This window comes from Dendropsophus ebraccatus, chromosome 1, assembly GCF_027789765.1.
Source record: "Dendropsophus ebraccatus isolate aDenEbr1 chromosome 1, aDenEbr1.pat, whole genome shotgun sequence".
Taxonomy (NCBI): Eukaryota; Metazoa; Chordata; class Amphibia; order Anura; family Hylidae; genus Dendropsophus; species Dendropsophus ebraccatus.
In genome coordinates this window covers 13,707,075-13,721,929 of record NC_091454.1, presented here as the reverse complement: position 1 = coordinate 13,721,929, position 14,855 = coordinate 13,707,075, and the positions used below count along the sequence as shown (strand labels likewise).

General features: G+C 44.2%; 1 protein-coding gene across 3 annotated transcripts in view; it reads right to left on the bottom strand.

Moving 5' to 3' along the window:
* FGD4 (FYVE, RhoGEF and PH domain containing 4) overlaps positions 1 to 14,855 on the bottom strand; it is an 87,373-nt gene that overhangs the window by 12,565 nt on the left and 59,953 nt on the right. For all 3 annotated transcript variants that reach the window (XM_069967773.1, XM_069967781.1, XM_069967788.1), the window contains exons 3-8: positions 11,524 to 11,692; positions 8,167 to 8,776; positions 4,432 to 4,518; positions 3,441 to 3,586; positions 1,701 to 1,857; positions 38 to 176 (exon numbers count right to left, since the gene is read on the bottom strand). In XM_069967773.1, the coding sequence (XP_069823874.1) occupies positions 38 to 176; positions 1,701 to 1,857; positions 3,441 to 3,586; positions 4,432 to 4,518; positions 8,167 to 8,776; positions 11,524 to 11,692 (1,308 nt within the window). The remainder of the gene's footprint in view (positions 1 to 37; positions 177 to 1,700; positions 1,858 to 3,440; positions 3,587 to 4,431; positions 4,519 to 8,166; positions 8,777 to 11,523; positions 11,693 to 14,855) is intronic.

Genomic DNA, 14,855 nt, shown 5'->3' with positions numbered 1-14,855 from the left:
AATGATAGACTAAACCATACAGTGGATATGTTCTTACTTTCTGCATCCTTCCGATCGAGCGAATCTTCAGGCAGTTTGCGGAGATAGTCCTTTAAGAGCATCTCGTATCGCGGTATCCGCTGCACCGGTTCCAGCATGTGATGCTGCAGTGTCAGGCTGCCGCACTTTCCTTCCCTCTGCAACAAGAAAATACATAGAAGATTTATATCAGGGGTCCTCAACTGGCGGACCGCAGAGGCCAGCTGTCCGGACCCCGGCTGCAGCTCAGTATACCTGTATACTGAGCTGCGCTGCTTCCCTTTGCACAGTAACTATGATCGCTCGTGACGAGCGCTCATAGTTACCATGCAGCAGCACTGACAGAGAGGGCGCTCCCTCCCTGTCAGTCACTCTTGTGGCTGCAGCTGTCACAAGAGGCCACTCTCTGTCTCTGGTTTTGGCGCGACAAGGGGTTTTGGCGCCGGCGCCAGGACAAGGGGAGAGCAGCCTCTAGTGATTGCTGCAGTGCGGCCACAAGAGTGAAGAGAAGAGGAGACGACCGGACCCAGGTGAGTATAAGTGTTTTTTTTTTAATGTTGTATGCTATATGGGAGGGGGAGCACAGGGGGGGCTATATACTAATGGGGAGCACATAACAGGGGTCTTTATAAAAGGGGGGAGCACACAGGGGGCCTCTATACAAACGAGGGGAGCACACAGGGGTCTATATACTACTGGGGGAGCGCATGGTGTAAGTGTTTTTTTTTTTTTTTTATGTTGTATGCTATATGGGAGGGGGAGCACAGAGGGGCTATATACTACTGGGGGAGTGCCCAGGGGGGCTATATACTACTTGGGGAGTGCCCAGGGGGGCTATATACTACTGGGGGAGCGCACAGGGAGGCTATATACTACTGGGGAGAGCGCACAGGTGGGCTATATACTACTGGGGGAGCGCACAGAGGGGCTATATACTACTGGGGGAGCGCACAGAGGGGCTATATACTACTGGGGGAGCGCACAGGTGGGCTATATACTACTGGGGGAGTGCACAGAGGGACTATATACTACTGGGGGAGCGCACAGAGGGGCTATATACTACTGAGGGAGCACACAGGGGTCTATATACAACAAGGGGAGCGCACAGGTGGGCTATATACTCTTGAGGGAGCGCACAGGGGGCTATATACTACTGGGGGAGCGCACAGGGGGGCTATATACTACTGGGGGAGCGCACAGGGGGGCTATATAAGGGCTGGTGATAGAGGGAAAAAAATGCCAGTTTTTCCACTAATAAGAATCAATTCTGTATGTAAATAGTTCAACGACGTTTGTGTAATGTTAACAAAACACGTTTCCTTCTCATGTTCAGCTCGGACCTTCATCTGACAATAGACCCCTGTAAGTGGACCTGCACTAAAAGTTGTTGAGTTTGAGTACCCCTGATTTGTATTGTAGACTTTATTCACTTTATTCTTAACATAAAGTCACATAGGGAGTAAACGGGGTGGCGGTCAGATACGTGCACTGTCTCTGTATTCAGTCAGGTGACTATGGTCTGTGTATTCTGTGTATATAGAATAATATTTTAACCTTAGGATAACCACTTGTTTTAGTGATACTTGGTGGCTGCATATTTCAGCTTCACCACTAGATGTCGCTATGTGTACACTGCATCACTGGATGGAATATAAGGCACTGGCTCTGGTCTATGGACTCACCTGGATTTCTTCTACCACGTGTTTAAACTGCGTTGAGCGATCCAGCCACGTTTTCACAGTCTCCATGGCGTTGTCAAAGTTCCTGACATATTCAGCATACATCTTTAGGAAGGGCGTCAATTTCTGTAAAATATCTCCGATCCTGGGGTTCACCGACCTGTCAGAGGGAAATGGCGGTCAGTGTATTTACGGTGAAGACTTTATATCAGGGCGGTTTTCTTGATACTACTCTCTATGGAGGGGTTTTGCTCTGGCACTGGTTATGGGTGCAGTCTCTGGCACTGGGTATGGGAGCTCTCTTCTGGCAATGGTCTCTGGCATTGGTTACAGGGCACAGGGTAAGGTGCCACGCTCTGCTGTACTCTGGCACAGGGTAAGGTGCCACGCTCTGCTGTACTCTCGCATTGGGCCGCCCTCTGCTGTACTCTCGCATTGGGCCGCCCTCTGCTGTACTCTCGCATTGGGCCGCCCTCTGCTGTACTCTCGCATTGGGCCGCCCTCTGCTGTACTCTCGCATTGGGCCGCCCTCTGCTGTACTCTCGCATTGGGCCGCCCTCTGCTGTACTCTCGCATTGGGCCGCCCTCTGCTGTACTCTCGCATTGGGCCGCCCTCTGCTGTACTCTCGCATTGGGCCGCCCTCTGCTGTACTCTCGCATTGGGCCGCCCTCTGCTGTACTCTCGCATTGGGCCGCCCTCTGCTGTACTCTCGCATTGGGCCGCCCTCTGCTGTACTCTCGCATTGGGCCGCCCTCTGCTGTACTCTCGCATTGGGCCGCCCTCTGCTGTACTCTCGCATTGGGCCGCCCTCTGCTGTACTCTCGCATTGGGCCGCCCTCTGCTGTACTCTCGCATTGGGCCGCCCTCTGCTGTACTCTCGCATTGGGCCGCCCTCTGCTGTACTCTCGCATTGGGCCGCCCTCTGCTGTACTCTCGCATTGGGCCGCCCTCTGCTGTACTCTCACTAGTTCCTCCTCTCTCAGGCTGAGGACACATGACTCCATCAGTTGAGCCCAGGAAACAGATCGCACCTCCACCCAGTCCACATCCCTAATGTCACACAGCACAGAGGAGGGCCGGACAAGCAGAATTAATCAGGACACATTGCAGAGCTGCGATCTCAATGCAGAACATATAAAACAGTACATAATATACAACCACTACTACAGGATACATATAAAGATGTGTCACTGTGTATATACATTACATTACTGATCCTGAGTTACATCCTGTATTATACCCCAGAGCTGCGCTCACTATTCTGCTGGTGGGGTCACTGTGTACATACATTACATTACTGATCCTGAGTTATATCCTGTATTATACTCCAGAGCTGCACTCACTATTCTGCTGGTGGGGTCACTGTGTACATACATTACATTACTGATCCTGTATTATACTCCAGAACTGCACTCACTATTCTGCTGGTGGGGTCACTGTGTACATACATTACATTACTGATCCTGTATTATACTCCAGAACTGCACTCACTATTCTGCTGGTGGGGTCACTGTGTACATACATTACATTACTGATCCTGTATTATACTCCAGAACTGCACTCACTATTCTGTTGGTGGGGTCACTGTGTACATACATTACTGATCTTTAATCCTGTATTATACTCCAGAGATGCATTCATAATTCTGCAAGCTTCAGAGCTGACATTTCCCAGTACTCCCTCCTTATTCAGCATCAGGAATTAGTCTCCCCGCTGCCGTCTTGTTCTTATTCACTTCTTACCATTCATTCATTCTGTTCTCCAGCTCCGGCAGCAGGAAGGAGGAGTGGAAACTATAGATGGACACAATGTTGGAGAATATTTTGCAAGGGACGTCCACCGGGAAAGAGCCCTTCTTGGCTTCAGTATCAAGGGCTTTGTTAAAACTCTGAAATAAACAGAAGCAGTATTATAGTAGTTATATCCCTGTATATAGGAGCAGTATTATAGTAGTTATATTCCTGTATATAGGAGGGCAGTATTATAGTAGTTATATCCCTGTATATAGGAGCAGTATTATAGTAGTTATATTCTTGTATATAGGGGGCAGTATTATAGTAGTTATATCCCTGTATATAGGAGCAGTATTATAGTAGTTATATTCCTGTATATAGGAGGGCAGTATTATAGTAGTTATATCCCTGTATATAGGAGCAGTATTATAGTAGTTATATTCTTGTATATAGGGGGCAGTATTATAGTAGTTATATTCTTGTATATAGGGGGCAGTAATATAGTAGTTATATTCTTGTATATAGGGGGCAGTAATATAGTAGTTATATTCTTGTATATAGGGGCAGTATTATAGTAGTAATATCCCTGTATATAGGGGGCAGTATTATAGTAGTATATTTTTGTATAAAGGGGTAGTATTATAGTAGTTATATTCCTGTATATAGGAGCAGTATTATAGTAGTTATATTCCTGTATATAGGGAGCAGTATTATAGTAGTTATATCTCTGTATATAGGAGCAGTATTATAGTAGTTATATTCCTGTATATAGGAGCAGTATTATAGTAGTTATATCTCTGTATATAGGAGCAGTATTATAGTAGTTATATTCCTGTATATAGAGGCAGTATTATAGTAGTTATATTCCTGTACATAGGAGCAGTATTATAGTAGTTATATTCTTGTATATAGGGGTAGTATTATAGTAGTTATAGCTCTGTATGTAGGAGCAGTATTATAGTAGTTATATTCTTGTACATAACACATAGAATATCATTACCTGCAGAAGTTCCAGCCTGCTGACATACGCTCGTTCCGTCTGAAGAAGTTCATTGGCGATGTTATGAAGTTTCTGCTCATTTGTCTCCTAGAATGATGGAAAGTCGGGTTTTATGAAGTGATAGGTGGCGCGGTCGGCAGTAATGAGATCCTGGGCTTCTCTATAGCAGCAGGACACAAAAGTCATTGCAACATCTGAGACTAGCTTCCCACTCAGGAGGTCAGCTGACATTTCCCTGGCTCGTCTAATGATAATCCACAAACCGCAGGAATTCGCATTGTTTATTACTGTGCTGCTATCCAGGCGGAGATTATTACACTGATGTAGCGTCTGGTGCTACAACCATGAATCATGAAACGTAAAGGCCGTCTCCATCCACAACAACACCCACCACCACCAGTAATGGAGGACCCTGACTCATCCGCACTTGCTAAGTTGCTAAAAGTTCTATTCATCTATTCTAATTTGTCTCGGCTTCTTTTCACTCCTAAAGACAACCACATCTATATGGCGGCACTATTTAAGCACCATTTAGGCTTTATATGGCAGCATTATTTAGGTACTATATGGTGGCACTATATTAAGCTATTATTTAGGAACTATATGATGACACTATATTAAGCTATTATTTAGGTACTATATGGTGGCACTATAATAAGCTATTATTTAAGAACTATATGGCAGCATTATGTAGGCTTTATATGGCAGTATTTTTTAGGTACTCTGTCAGCTTGTTTAGGCATCATATGGTACCATAATGTAGGCAGTATATGGCAGGAGTATTTCTGCTCTATATTGTGGTATTATGTTTGCTCCCTATTATTTATGCAGCCTTATATTTGCTCTGTGTGGTGTCATAATTGATGCTGTATATGGCACCATTATTTCGGCACTATATGGAGGTATTATGTAGGCTCTATACTGCCACATTACTTCCTCACTCTATGGCAGCATTATTTAATGTCTATATGGCAGCATTACTGTGTAGCACATAATTTAGGCGCATTATGGCACCATATTCTAGGGACTATATGGCAGTAGTATTTATGCTGTATATGATACCATTGTGTATACTCTATGTGGTGGCATTATTACTGCACTATATAGTGGCATTATGTAGTGACAATATTTACTCCCTTTTGACCTATAATTTTGACCTATAATTATCGTTTGATTGTTCGCACATCATTTGGTGTAATAAGAAGTCATAGCTGAAAGGTACGCAATGGCGACGACAAAACGTACGCAAGAACCATCATAAGTAACGATCATCGTAATTAGGCGAATGATTGGTTTGAGATCGTTTATCGTTAGTCGTCAAAATATCGCTTGGTGTAATAGTACCCTAAGGGTATGATTATGATTGTTCGGCTAATCGTTAAATCGTTCGGAACGAAGAGCTAATCATTCGACTGAATAGCAGTTGACGATTAAACAACGAACGAGAAATCGTGGATCGCTTAATGAGACCTGGACCTATTTTTATCGTTGCTAGTTCGGACGTTCGCAGTAGCAATAGCGACGACAAGACGAACCGGAAGAACGATCATAAGTAATGATCATCGTCCCGTGTAATTGGGTGAACGATTTCAGGTCGTTCACAATAGCGATCGTTTATCGTTAACGATTATCCGTGGAATAGGGCCCTAATTCTAAGCTCTACATTCTGCATGGGAATATAATCTATTGTTCTCTGTTATCTGCCATTTCTTTTACCTCCACTTTATCCCAGCAATTCTGTATAGGACTCCTTGACCAATCCTTTATGGCTATCGTTTTATTACCGCCAATATACTAGAAGTTCCCCCCCCTAACATTATGGCTGGATTTTAGGCGGTGGGCGCACAGATGTAGCAGAGCTGAATGTGCCCGCTTCTTCATAACAAACTCAGCGCCGCTGCATCCCACTAACCGATACGTGTACCGCATTGCAGCGCCTGTCTACCTCATCTAAGACATTCATTAACAGAAGAAAAATCACACCATACAGCCTAAAATACCGAGATATGATTTGCTTTTCTTCCCTCGTGTTACGGTTCTTGACAGCCGAGACAAAGGATCACAGAGATAATGAATCTCTATAGAGCGACTGCGGCACAGCGCTCACGGCCGATACATAGCGGCTCTGCATGGCCTAGATACGGCCGATGACATTTACAGGGAGAATAAGAAGCCGTTCCTCCCATAGCACATTGAGGCGCCATTACCTGCAGGGGGCGCTGCTAGGCCAGGGCTAATAACCAAACACCCACAATAAGATAGCTACAGGCCTAATACTACTCAATGGAGGAGATTTATCAAACATGGAGTAAAGTGAAACTGGCCCAGTTGCCCCTAGCAACCAATCAGATTCCACCTTTCATTTTCCAAAGAGTCTGTGAGGAATGAAAGGTGGAATCTGATTGGTTGCTAGGGGCAACTGAGCCAGTTTCACTTTACACCATGTTTGATAAATCTCCTCCACAGTTTTCTCTATGATCGGGTAGAGCGATTTAGGTGTACTCTGCCCAATCTTTAAAGGGAGTATTAGTATTAGTGTGGTTTAGGGGCCCAGTCACAGTTACTACCACTGCTACCCTTATAGCTACACCACTGCTACCCTAGGATATGTATAGGCAGGCTGGGACTGGCCCACAGGGAAGCAGGGGAATCCCCCGGTGGGCCCTACCCATTGGTGGGCCCCTGAGCAGGAGGTCTGCATCCCTGTTTAGCAGCTTCAGGATGACATATAATCCCCCAGTTAGTTTCATGGGGACTTCACCTTTCAAGAAACTTAAGTGGACGGCTGTGCTGTTTGCATAGAGCAGGGATGGGGAAACTTCGACCCTCCAGCAGTTGCAAAACTACAACTCCCATCATGCCTGGACAGCTCCTATACACTAGAGCAGGGATGGGGGACCTTCGACCCTCCAGAAGTTGCAAAACTACAACTTCCATCATGCCTGGATAGCTCCTATACACTAGAGCAGGGATGGGGGACCTTCGACCCTCCAGAAGTTGCAAAACTACAACTTCCATCATGCCTGGACAGCCTTCGGCATAGAGTGTCTGACCAGTTACTAACAGTGAGCGAGCATTGACGGTCACATACACAGCAGCGTCAGCACCGCTTAAAGGGGAACTCCGACAAAAATCAGATTCCTTCAAATCAACTGGTTTCAGAAAGTTATATAGATGTGTAATTTACTCCTATTTAAAAATCTCAAGCCTTCCCGTACTGCTGTAAGTCCCGCAGAAAATTATCTTTTCATTCCAGTCTGACACAGTGCTCTCTGCTGCCACCTCAGTCCATGTCAGGAACTGTCCAGAGCAGGTTTTCTATGGGTGATTTGCTACTGCGCTGGACAGTTCATGACATGGACAGAGGTGGCAGCAGAGAGCGCTGTGTCAGACTGGAAAGTATACACCACTTCCTGCAGGATATACAGTAGCTGATAAGTACTGGAAAACTGGAGATTTTTTAAATAGAAGTAAATTACAAATCTATATAAACTTTTCGAAACCAGTTGATTTAAAAGAAAAATATTTTCGCCGGAGCACCCCTTTAAAAGGGATTCTCCCAAAATAACAAAATTATTATGGAGGTCCAAAGTTTTGTACTACGAGAGCCAAAAGCAGTACTTTGCTCCCATAGAGATAAAGTCATGAACCATCCTATAATACAGGACGATCTCAGCTCTGCTACATCTCCCTGAGACCTCCTACTCCTGCAGATACCAAGGTCATCGTACCTACCTTAGCTTCTTCAGATTGACTGGACGTAGACTTGATACTGTTCCTGCCTTCTCTATCGTCCACCTCAGATGATGGCCTCCTAGGGGGTTCCGTTTCCTGGTACCCCACATTGACAATCCCATTATGATTGGGTTCTAAAGGATTGTCCCAGGATGTTTGAGGACCTTCTCCATTCAGGTGGTTCTCCATGGCCTCCTCAGTAGAAGGTCCTGATATTCCAGGAGAAGAATCTAGTGTATCCATTGGTGGTGAATCTGGTTGCCTTCGTGTTCTGTTGGGAGACTTTGGAAGAGGCGGAGGGCCTCTTCGCCCCTGGATAGGAGAACTTGGCACTGGAGGTACTTGTGGTTTAGAGGGGAGGATCTCAGTCTCCATCTTATTCCCAGGAGATGGTAGTGTGTCGGGGTGAATATGTTCCTCTGGGTCGGGGCCCACTATGCCGTTGTGCTTTGGTTTTGGTTCTTCTTCAGTCACCTCCACCCTTACACTTTGTTTATGGAGAAGTGGGTGCTCGGTGAAGGGCCTGGGTTGGAGGACTACTTTTGTGACAGTCCTTGGGTGGGTGGGACCATTGTTCAGATCTGGACTTTCTTTCTTGTTCTCGGCTGGGCTGGAAACACAAAAATAGACCATAAATATGCTAAAATTTACCAAAAAAATATACTATGCGTGTCAATGACTGGTTACTGAAAACTGCTTCAAGGTTCCATGGGCACAGCTCAACTATTCCTATAAAGTCGGGGGGGATAAGTGTTGTATTATATGCAGTTTAGTATATCATCCCCCGTAGAGATATACAGGGCACCTTGTCCCTGATGGACATTGCTGGACTAGAAGGTTTAGATCTGGTTGCAGTCCTCATTGAGAATCTGTATATTTAAAAGGGTACTCCGGCAAAAATATTTTTCTTTCAAATCAACTGGTTTCAGAAAGTTATATAGATCTGTAATTTACTTCTATTTAAAAATCTCCACTCTTCCCATACTTATCAGCTGCTGTATGTCCTGCAGGAAGTGGTGTATTCTTTCCAGTCTGACACAGTGCTCTCTGCTGCCACCTCTGTCCTTGTCAGGAACTTTCCAAAGAAGCAGCAAATCCCCATAGAAAAGCTCTCCTGCTCTGGACAGTTCCTGACATGGACAGAGGTGGCAGCAGAGAGCACTGTGTCAGACTGGAAAGTGAAGGGGCTAATATCAATATACTTGGTGGACTGATTATAGAGATGAATGCCACATGAGGGGGTAGAGAGGACTGTTCTGCTATAAATGTAAGAACACACAGTTTTCTCTATGATCGGGCAAAGCGATTCAGGTGTACTCTGCCCAATCTTTAAAGGAGTATCAATATTAGTTCCGGTTAGGGGCCCAGTCACTATTGCAACCACTATAGCTGCATGTCTGCTACACTGGGATATGTATAGGGCTAGTATAGTGTGGTGTGCCCCCGGATGATATTGTAGCGGAATGGTTAGGATTTCCTAAGTACACCCGCGTTGCGAGATGGAGTTCATAGACTTTACGTAACTTTGCTCCACCCGGATGAGTTCTTAGCTCTTTGGCTCTCTTATGGATACTGTCCTGCAGTGTAGTTACTCTTAGTCCTCGGCGTGGGTTGAGGTTATCTGTTGGCTAGTCCTTTCTTGAACGGCTTAACAGTGCATCACACACGCTTGTGTGGTGCTTTATGAAAGAAGGTTGTACTGGAGCTCTGCGTCCTACCCATGCGGGGTACTGACTAAGACTCGCTTGTAGAGGGAACCTGGCAGAGGGCAAGGGCCCAGGTAGAACCACAGTGGAGAGCTATCTGAGCTGCGTCCTTTCTCCACCGAAGCTCAGCTAAGACTCCTCCTTCACCCAAGGGACTAACTTCCTAACCAGTGTGTAAGGTGCGCTGTGGTTGGGTGGAAAGAGTGCAATAGAGAAACAGGATAGAAAAGAGAGAATGGGAGAGAAGAAAGGAGAAATCTGGGACTTACACAAACAATAACCCTTTAGGACACTTCAGCTGTGCAGCCTTTAGACTTTTGTTATACGATACAGCGACATCTAGTGGTCATCTTTGGTAACACTATAGCTGTGACAAGACCACAAAAAAGTAGACTTTTACGAGGGGTGTGAAGGATAGCAACACCCGCAGTGGGACACCACATAGGGCTATAAACTGCGTTACCTGACAGCCCATGTTTAATACTAATAACGCTTTTCACCTTGCTTTAAGCAGATCTGCTATAAAGCCAATGACTGACTTTGTTATCTAACAGCACGGTAAAAAAAAAAACCCTGCTAAGTCTTTTGGCACGAAGCCCTATATTCATGCATGTTCTACAATAATTCATCCCGCCCTGACACACAGGAATAGCATTACTGCACAGGAAGCGCTCCGTGTCCAGGTGCTAAGACACCACCGAAGGGAAAGGCTACATAGGAAGGCCCGGGCTCTTCCTCAGCTCCACCTAGATGTCACCACATGTGGAGAGGAAGGACCAAGGATGTGCAGCGAGTATCATGCCAATGGCTAATGGACACCGTAACCTATCACCCTGAATTATGAGTGTTACATAAGCACGAGGGCAAGGGTTAAAGAGATTGTACGGAATATTATCGTGGCGTCACAATGTTAAAGGGGTAGTCATTCTGATCTACAAGAGAAGCCTAGAAATGTATAGTAGTGGTCAATTCCAGAGTTATACAGGTTTAAAGACACATATCTGGACGTAACTAACTGTTATAACTGGTGGCGCTGTTGCATTAATGTTTATGGGAAAATGTGTGGTAAAAAAGGGTATTGCAGGTCATACCTTCTTTTAAAAAAATATTAAATAAAATTTAGACATTTGCAGTACATGTGCAGTAATTCTAAGGAAAGTCAGACTATAGTACCTGTAATAGAAATGTTAAACTAGGTCATAGTGATATTTGGTATCTGCTAACTGATGTGTTAAAGGAGTCGTCCAGTTTAGGAAAACGTATTCCCTATTGGGGGAGTTATTAGCTGGTGGTCAGGATCTTCACAGGAGTAGAGAGCAGCTGTCTCTCTGCTTGGAGGACCTGGCTTGTCCTGTGTTACACAAAGATCCTATTCATTTGAATAGACACTGTGCAATGCTAACTTTCCCCTGTGGTGGCGCTGTTGGGAAACGGAGCACTCATAGCCAGGTTTCCCCACAGGTTACAACTGATCGCTGGTCGTCCTGGCAGTCGGCAATTTGTGATCTTCTTATTCTCAAGATCTCAAGTAGGGACTGTCCAAAGAAGAGAATCCCTTTAAGGCTATAAAAGCTACTAGGCGCTAAATTGTAAAAAGACAAGGAGATCAGCTTTTTGCTCAGTTTTTATCATAACAAAAAAAAATACTAACCTGCTGCCTTCAAACCGGCTGATGAGATCGGAGATCTTGCTCGACTTCTCCCCCGATGGCAACCCACCTTCATCCATCCTGGGACGGCCCCGAGGAAAGGTCCTCCAGTTAGGGGATTGGTTCTTGTACGGTGATGGAGAGGGTGGCAAGTCTGCAGGCTTTGGTGGCACTGTCAGAAATAGGAAAAAAAATATAATATTATTAGCCTTTTCGATGGAGTTTTTTGGGAACAAAAATGTTAACTATAAAATTTTGTCTGCCTTCAACCACCACTAGGGGGAGCTCAATGCATACAGATAAATCTAAACATTAATTCTGCCTTGTAAATCTGTATGTAGGGAGCTAGTGGGGGTGGGGGGTGCAGGGATCTGGAGCTGTAACCCCCATAATGATATGTAGTTTACTACATGGGTGGTAAAATGTTGGCCCTTTAAAATGCCCATATCCTTTAGTCGCTGTTCAATTGCCTAATATACATATGGTAAGTAAGCAAAGAGTTGGGAGTATGGCTGAAGGACCAGACTGCACAGGGTTTGTTTGTAGTCTGTTACCATAGGAACACAAAACGGTAGAAGGTTTAATTTAAAAATGCAATGAGGTAAAAATATAGCGCAATACAAGTGCCCCAGCTTTTCTAGCACCCTGAGCAGCAATGCCGTAATAAGTAGCATGGCAGTGTATCACTACTATATACTATACTCTTATACTAGGAACCCAACTTTCCTAAGAACAGATAAGAAATGGCAGGTGATGGATCTATAACAAGGAGACGGCCATACATTCTAATCTTCAGCTCGACCCGATGAGACTCCAGTCGGTGTCTCGGTGTGATTGGGGACAGGTTTCCTCTCTCGATAAGCTCCTGAGGACACATTTATCGTCCACCTCCATCAGGCTGGAATAACTTACAAGCCAATAAAATAGGTCGAGCCGCAGCGGCCCTCTGTACAGACGGCGGTCAGAGGAAATGGCACCCCGCCCAGGACCAAGCATGAATAATGATTTAAAAATATTTGTGCCTGGTGAACGTAGTAAAGAAGGTGTTAAGATAAAGGTTACTGATCTGTAACTAGAAGAAAACTCTGCATACGTTTATACACATATAAGTAGATGCAGAGGAAGCTCAGACCGTATTAATAGACTATATAGTATATAGAATAGTATTATAGAGTTAATAAATAATGTCATTATATAGTGCACATAGACGGTGCTGGCATACTGTGCACATATCTAATGCTACCACAGTGTACAAACATAATGTTGCCATACTGTACACAAATATGGGCTAATGCCACAATACAGAGTACATAATGCTGCAATGGTATAAATATAATAGTATCATACAGCACACATAAATAACGCTGCCATAACATGCACATATCTAATGTCACCATAAAGCACACATAAATAATGCTGCCATAATGTGCACAAACCTAATGCTACCATAGGACACACACAATGTTGCCATACAGTGATCGATTGTAGTGCCTTCATACAGTACATATATTGCTATACTGTAACATATCTATTACCACCATACAGTAGAGATAAATAATACTGCCATACTGTAAACTTATATATATAGTCTCTATACAGCATAGATAAATAACGTTGCCATATTACACATAACTAATGCCATCATATAGTGCACATAAATGGCATTGCCATATGGTACATAATGTATCTAATGCCACTATACAGTGCACATAAATAATGGTGCCATAGTATAAACATAACAAATGCCATCATACAGTACACATAAGTAATGCTACAATATTACTCACATTACGAATGCGTAATGTCATATAGTATACATTACTAATACTGTCATATAGTACACATAAATAATACTGCCATATTACATATATTACTAATGCCAACATACAGTACACATGAAGAACATTGCCAGACAGTACACATATGTAATGCCACCATACAGTATACATTCCTAATGTCTCCATATAGCATACATAATGCTGCCATACAGTACACATTCCTAATATCACCATATAGCATACATAATGCTGCCATACAGTACACATTCCTAATATCATAGGAATGTGTACTGTATCATAGGAATACCATATCACACATAGATAATGTTGCCATACTGTGTACATATCTAACGTCACCCTATAACACACATAATGTTGCCATACTGTACACATATCTAATAAAACAATACAGTGCACAAAAAATAACGTTGCTATATTGTGCCCATATCTAATGCCACCCTATAGAGAATATAATATCTATAGGGCCACTATAGAATACTCATAGATAATGCTGCCATACAGTACACATATCTATTGGCCCTATACCTTACACATAAATACTGTTGCCAGACTGTACACATTAATAATGCAGCCGTACTATGTATAACTAGGAGTCCAGACTATAACCACCAATGTAAAAAACATACAGCAACAGAAAGCCTGTGCAGTAATACAGTTAGATGGTTAAACTTTTATTATTACCCTCTACCTATAAAGATAAGTACAGTATACCGCCACCCACCCAAACACCAGGAAGCCAAAGCTGAAGACGCACATTGCCGTTGGTGGGGCAGGGGGCGCATCCTGTGTCTACATGTATTGCTGGATGTGGCTATGGCTCCTCAGGGATTCCAATCTGTCCATCTACAGATGACATCTTATAGGTCAGACCTGTCCCTTCCTCCACCCTGCCGAGTCAGCTAAGGTGGAGCACATGGGTGGTAAGTTGTGTGCCAAACATCAGAAGGCTGCAGCGCAAGGTCACACGGTATGAATGACAGAGCTGTATATACTGTATATAGAGTACACATGACAAGCAGAGGTATAACTACTCAATCTAGACAATCTAGACTAGAGACGCCTAAACCAACGCTGAACCAGCCAGGTAGTTCTATGGAAAAAAAAAACACCTTCACTATAAAGTATGGTGGTGGTGGCGGTATTATACTATAATAGTGCTTCTATAAAAGAGACTGGATGAAAACCTGCTGCAGTCCACAAGGGACCTGAGACTTTGCAGCAAGGGTAAAAGTATTGAAGAAGCAGCCCAATCTGCTGGAAGGACAGGATGATGAATGATGAAGCTGAGGGCCAAGTGATCATTCGTGTGGCCCTGCAGTACGATTGATTGAGCCTTGTGAGGTGGTCACTAAGTGAGTCCCACTGTGGACCCAAGCTAAAGGGCCTTTACCTATTGACGCAACCCCTCAAGGAGCATTTTCTCCACACCTCTTCTACTGATGACCTGTGTAAGGTGGGATAGCTGAGAGTCCAACCGTTGGAACCATCGAAGGGCCCCATCATCCTAACCTTTACAGCAAGCATAGAGATGGATAA